Source organism: Benincasa hispida, chromosome 9 (assembly GCF_027475165.1).
Source record: "Benincasa hispida cultivar pf3 chromosome 9, pf3_genome.v1.1, whole genome shotgun sequence".
Classification (NCBI taxonomy): domain Eukaryota; kingdom Viridiplantae; phylum Streptophyta; class Magnoliopsida; order Cucurbitales; family Cucurbitaceae; genus Benincasa; species Benincasa hispida.
The window spans coordinates 14,765,559-14,772,329 of NC_143486.1; the positions used below are offsets into that span (position 1 = coordinate 14,765,559).

Below are 6,771 nucleotides of genomic sequence, written 5' to 3' on the forward strand. Positions count from 1 at the left end.
TTGCTGACGTTTTCTTTGTGATCTCATCCTTTGTATGTGTCCAACTCTTGGATGTTCAATACATAATCCACACTTAAAGCATAGCCTATCATCAACACATAGCAAGCCAATTACAATTCAACTTAGCCATCGCAAGGAGCTAATCATCACCAACGCATAGGGTGACCGTCCATCCTCGACGCATGACTCACTAGGTAGCATTGCACGACTTGCTTGGCATGGGCGCATGGTGTTGGCCACCAACGCATAGGCGTGCTACATAGGCTGGCCGCTCGACGCATGGGCGTGCTTGGCCGCTTGATGCATGGGCGTGTGGCGTGTGCTGGCCATCGCTTGCTTGCTCGGCCACATGGGTGTGCTTGGCCGCATCGGCTGCATGTCAGGGCACCTCAACGTACGGCATGGCTGCTAGGCAGGGCGCTCAACGCATGGGCGTGACCACTCGACAGTGCGCTTAACACACAGGTGTGTCTGCTCGACGCATTGGCAGGGCGTCCGACCGAGGCTGCTCGACGCATGGCATGGGTGCCGGCCGAGGTTGCTCGACGCATGGCATGGGCACTGGCCCAGGCTGCTCGACACATGGGTTATCTTTCCATGCATGCCTCGCCTATCCGTGTGCCTTCCAACGCGTCACCTCCATCTTCCTTCCTTCAGCCGCATGCCATTATCAACACACCTTTCCAATGCATCAACACCTAATTTCCAAACTTAGGTACATATTTGGAAAGTCATAGATAAAGTCAAATGTAGAAAAACTTTTGTGGTTGCCAATACCACATCACCATTAGCAAGCTGAAGATTATCTTCAAGAAGATTCATGATGTCAAAAATCTCATTGCGATCTGGCGGTACATATTTGGAAACCAATTCAAGTATGACACTGGGCCCATTCATTAAATTTTTTGATCCTGTAAGTATATCATTTTGTTTCAACTAAGTATAATAGATATTCTATCGCGAAAATTCTCGGCACTTACATATTATACAATGAATGTATAAGAACCATTCAATGGAGAGATTAGCTTAGAGAATCTAAAACAACACAATAAGTACAATCCTAAAGTTATTGTCCCTATCACGTACTACAAAACTTCTCTTGAACTGTGACTTTCTGCAAAGACAAATTAACAGCTAAAGAAGGGCCGTCATAAAGTGAAATAAGAAGAATACACAAGAACATCCCAAAAGTTTTGATTATCCACTACGTCATTACCAACATCCGAACTACGGAAAACTATGGCCAACAAGATCAAAACTATATGGGAAAAAGTTAATGTTTTGAACACCCCTTAGAAAAAGAAAATGGGCTCGGAACAATCTTGTACTACAGATTGATACATTTGTTGGTAAATGTATGTTATTTATAAAAGTAATTATGAATAAAGTTCAATATTTTGGATGACAAGAGTTATAATCCAATAGAGTAAACAGTAAGGCGTGCAAACGCGTGAAGAAAAGCCATAAAGGAAAGCCAAAAAATAAACTTTTTAACCCGCAATGACGTAACATAATCTTAGAAGTCATTTTAACAAAATATCACTTACTCTATAATAAAAAAAAATCATGAAAGTCTTACACAAATTTAAAATTTTACTATCCATTCTCTCAATAGCCAAACAAGCTAAAAAACCGAAGACTGGAAAATAAAGCTATACACAAAAGCAAACTTGTGAATTAACATGTATATCATAAGATGTTGTAAGGCACATTCATGCATTTTAAGGGAGAAAAATAACAAATAATATGTAGAGAATGATATCCATTGACTCTTAAAATGATTGCACATAACAACAAATACAAAAGCACATGTAACTAAAAGGACACTAGGAATTAATGCCATCAGTTATACACGAAGCATATCTAGATACAAGTATTTATAAGATCATTTTTTTACCACTCAATCCTTACAAAGGTTTTCAGAAAAAGAATTTGAATGAACAAACTAAATCAAGCTAGTGAAATTTTGAAAAGCAGAATCCTAATTCAAGCTAAATGATTAATTTGAATAGGAGTAATACAATACCTGTCCACACAATCCAGTGATGGTAGTCCATAACCACCACTAACAACAGGACTAGTGACACCCCTATTTTGCAAGCTCTACAGAAAATTACTCTAATTCAAAAGAACAAGATTGTGCTCATAATTATAAAAAGGCAGAATGACCAACGTCCACAAGGAAGTGTTAAACCTAGCTACCTGCCAAACACACTTCAACAGTTAATAGCTAGTGTATTGGATTTGTAAATATGAACAATATTCAGATTGTACCAGATGCATGAATAGATTAAAGTAACTAATATCACAATTCTAAGAAAGAAGTCACAAGCATAAGCGATAAGTATTATACACGACAAGAGGATTGAAGGAAAAAGAGAAAAAGACCTAGTGACCAACGTCCACAAGGAAGTATTAAACCTAGCAACCTCCCAAACACACTTGAACAGTTAATAACTATTGCAATAGACATGAAAACATGCAACAGATTGTACGATATGCCTGAATCATGAGATTAAAGTAACTACATCACCATCTAAGAAAGAAGTGACAAACATAAGTGATAAGGTATTGAATATACAAAGAGAGGACTGAAGGAAAAAGAAAAAAAGGTAAAATTTTAAATTGGGAGGGGGGAATTCACAGGCCAAAAACAAAACCAGATGGTAGTAGTATGAACGATCTGATGCTTGAGCTGTGGCAGAAGTAAACAGAAGCTAACCTCAAGGACTGCATTATACATTTTTTATCGTTGACATACCTCTGGTGCTCCTTAATATTCAGTTCCAAATGTTTTTATAGAAATAGAAGCCCAGCAGGAAAATAAATCCTCAACTTTCTACTTAACCTCGTTAATATCTCCTTAAATTGAAAAACTTTGTTGTTAAACTGGCTGTGGGAATTGCTGCAATTTTTTGCTGATTTCCGTAAACTATCTTCCTTTACAAAATCCAGTAAGCACTTGTGATTGGCTGTTTGTAAGGCAAAATGAAGCTTCACAGACCTCAATTTCACAATGTCTCTACCCAAATTCATCAACAGATCACAATGATATCTTTATATTCATGAACTCGGTTCCATCAATGAAATGGAAAGCCAAAAAACAAAAATTCAGCAAAGTTCAAAATTCCATCAATCCAAACAAATATCACAATAAACCACAAAATCTAGAGAAAGAAGTGATTTCAAAAGCCAACAAATACAAGTAGTTAACATAAGAAATGAGAACTCTTAACAACCATATGTCAAATAAGAAAGTAGAACTCTAAAGATTAATTTCGAGAATCGTGTCCTTAGAGTTAGACTCTTTCTATAAGTACTTCAAGAAAAGCAGTTTTTACTATTCTACAGATCATGTCAAACTCAAAATATGTCTATTAAGTTGAATAAGTCTACAACCATCTATCAAATAAAGCTTTACGATACAAAACACAAAATGAATAGCACACTTAACAAGAAAAAAACAAGCTAACAATGAATAAAATACCTAACAAATGGAAACATATCACAAATCATCCACCATTTGAATCGCATAAAGAAAGATGACAAGCTACGGGGTTTCAAGTACTTGCCTCAGTGGTAGACCAACTAATGACCAAGGAGGTAACAAGTATATATCTCCTCACTTACCACAATCAAGCACTAATCAATTTATGATAAATTAAAATGACAATATAAACACTATTTTATGGTTAATTGAAATGGGGAAAAAAACAAAAGGGATTCGACTTTAGGGAAATTCTATAAGATGCCCCAAGTCATATACAATCTTGGTACAACTGTAAAGGAAGTAAAGAAGAAAGAACAGAAAGAACCTAGGGAACATTACCATATCTTAACATGTAACTAACTTTACATTACCATTACCAAGTCCTGTACAAACTCAAAAGGGAGTGTATATTGTTACCAGGCATCCATGAAATGTAAACTTGAAAAAAAAAAATTGAATAAATTTTGTTAAGTATATATTGATTCACTCTGTCCTGCTACAAAAAAAATATATATATTATAAGTGATAAGTTACCATACTACAAACTTAATGAGAAAATGGCTTGTCGATGTAAACATTAAGTTAAGTATATATCATAATGCTAAAAGTAATTGAGTGGCTATTAAATACAAGACGGTTATGTAAGCCGAGGTTGCAATAAAATTTTTTCTTAATCTGCATAGTTGTCAATTCATAGAGTAGAATCCATAACAAGAGGTCCACAATAAAAGGTACCACAAACTTTCAAAATGAGCAATGTTTAGTCAAAATGCACAAAAAATAGGATATGTACCCAAGAACATTTTGAAGAATCAGGCACCCATTGTATAAAAATTTAAGGAAAATTGTCTAGTCTCTTTCCGATGTTTGTAGGCTCAACCTAATAACTAAAAGAAAAGACAATAGTAACTGAATTCATTTTGACAAAATACATGAATATAAACAAAAAAATTACGAAATGTATAAAAAAAAGAACAGACAACTAATTTTATGAAACTAATTTTATGAAACAGGGCCTTATTCAAATGATAATAATAAAAAAAAAAACTTTAGCGATTGCAAATACATTGTACACACAGTTAGTGTGCAGTAAGACGAATACGTTGGCTTTTCTATGAATTAGTTTTTGAAACGATGATTTATCAAGCAAGGACCAATTGTCTAATTTATATTAGGTAGTGACATCCTACATAGGCTTTGAAGGGGAGGAGAAAATTGGCTTGTATAAAAACTAAAATTCCATTTTTAGCAAGTGTATACATAAACTTGCATCCCACCACAACTCTTTCTTATTTTGATTTGCTCAAAATGAAGCTAGTGTAAACATAAACCATAATTAGTTTCACCCAAAGAGCATAATTTCAAATCACACTTTGCCTCAAGTGTCATTAAACCACTTACCCAAATGTGCGTTTGATCCAAAAAACATCCAAGATTCCACTCAAAGACTTCCTCCTAAACACAAGGCAACATTAGAGAATTAACCCAAATTTTCCAACAATAAAAAAGCATTCCAATGGAATTCAAAACCTTAAGAACTTACTAAAATCCACCAAAACGGACTTTACCTCTGCTGAATAGCAGCTTCGACACCTTCCAAACTTCAAATCCAACCCCGAAAAACAAAATTAAACCAATTATTAGGCCAAAACATCAATGGCTGAACAAGACCTTCAAGAAAAATCACAAAACTTACCAAAATAAACTAATCCTTACATAACTCCAACATTCTAACGAAATCCATAGGAACCACGGAGATTCGTCGATGGCAGCGCACAGTGGCAGAACTTGCATGCCCAAAACCCGAACAGACGCGTGATACTATATTTATATATATTTAACTTCTAAAATCAACCAATCATATACAATTGGCGTATTTAATTTATATACAATTGGCGTATTTAATTTTTAAAGAAGGTGAGCTAAGCATTACCTTATCACAAAACAACTCCAGCTGAGTCCTTCTCCAGCTCACCACATATAAGAAAACAAAATCTGTTAAAAGGAGGTTAACAACTGAAAATAAGTAAGTACTCTTTACCTTGTAAATCTCTTATAAAAATGTTAAGAGAGGAGAAAAAATAGTGAGCGAGTTCATTTTGTGAAGAATTTTGTAAAACTATGGAAACATCTTAAAATCACTTGAATAAAGAAAGAAACCCATACCTTTGAAAGTGTATGTAGGTCTATTAGACCAAATCACTATAACCATTAAGTTGATCTTTTTCTTCTCTTTACATTTCTTATACTACACGTTAAAGATTTTTATCTTCTTCTTTTATTTCATCAAAATACCCCAAGAACACATAAGAGAGAAAGAAGAACGAGAGAGTTAGATCTCAGAGAAAGAGAATAAAGTCTGAAATAATTGAATATATGAGGTAAGTGTGATTTTTTACCCTTGAGAGTAGTTCAGCTACGTGGCTTAATTTGCTTCACACATGGCACCTATCATGTGAAACCCGGATCTCCATTTCCTACTTAAGTAAGTGATTAAGGGGTTAATTAGGAGAAAGTTAAATCCTATGTTATGTAAATAATCTAATAATTTTACAATTTTCATAATAACTGTAATAATTGTCACCTTCTGTGGATCAACAATTAGTAAGAGTGAATGTAAACTATAATGGGTAGGTATTATAGTTACGATAACCATATTTGATTTTGGAGTACGAGTAGAGAGGACTCTAAAAGGATAAAAAGAAGAGAAAACCTTGAAGACTTAAATCCTGAATAGTGAAGAAAGGATTGAAAAACTGAGGAAAATATAGAAAATTATTTGGGAAAATTCGTGTGGAAGTTGCACGGAGATAAACCATATTCACAGTAGTTAACGAGATTGGAAAGAATGAGAGTGAAGAGAGCAACACCAGCGAGAGTGAGGCAGCGAGAGAATGGGAGAGAGCGAGATTGATTTGAGCGAGAGAATGGGAGAGAGCGAGATTTATTTGAGCGAGAGAATGGAAAGAGAGCGAGAGTTTGAGTAAGAAAGTTGAAGAGAGCGAGAGTGGAGAGAGCGAGATTGTGAGCGAGAAAGTGGGAGAGAGCGAGACCAGCAAGAAAGTGGGAGAGAGCGAGAGTAGCCTGAACGCCTCATTCGAACGTCACGCCCACGCGATCGAAGGAAACCGCCTGTGCATCGAACGGTCGGGCATTTATGTGTTGAATTTGGCCATGATCTTATAGATTATGCATTGAAAACTCTAAATTGAATACAAACAAAGCTTGAAGACGTAAGGGCAAACGTCAATTAAAATTTAGGTGTCCGATTAAGAGAAATT

The 6,771-nt window shown here is 35.5% G+C and overlaps 1 protein-coding gene across 3 annotated transcripts; it reads right to left on the bottom strand.

Moving 5' to 3' along the window:
- Positions 1 to 1,810: 1,810 nt before the first annotated feature.
- Positions 1,811 to 5,821, bottom strand: LOC120085902 (uncharacterized). Of its 3 annotated transcripts, none has more exons than XM_039042191.2 (6): positions 5,657 to 5,821; positions 5,424 to 5,485; positions 5,187 to 5,311; positions 5,059 to 5,091; positions 4,892 to 4,945; positions 1,811 to 2,202 (listed from the first exon to the last, which is right to left on the bottom strand). In XM_039042191.2, exons 1-6 carry the CDS (start codon positions 5,700 to 5,702, stop codon positions 2,199 to 2,201), a joined length of 324 nt encoding a protein of 107 aa, XP_038898119.1. In that variant the 5' UTR covers positions 5,703 to 5,821; the 3' UTR covers positions 1,811 to 2,198. The 3 variants fall into 3 exon arrangements, with proteins under 3 accessions (XP_038898119.1, XP_090173102.1, XP_090173103.1); XM_090316976.1 differs by lacking the exon at positions 1,811 to 2,202 and adding an exon at positions 2,443 to 3,022 and having other exon boundaries at positions 5,657 to 5,797; XM_090316977.1 differs by lacking the exon at positions 1,811 to 2,202 and adding an exon at positions 3,668 to 3,986.
- Between the last annotated feature and the right edge of the window lie 950 nt (positions 5,822 to 6,771).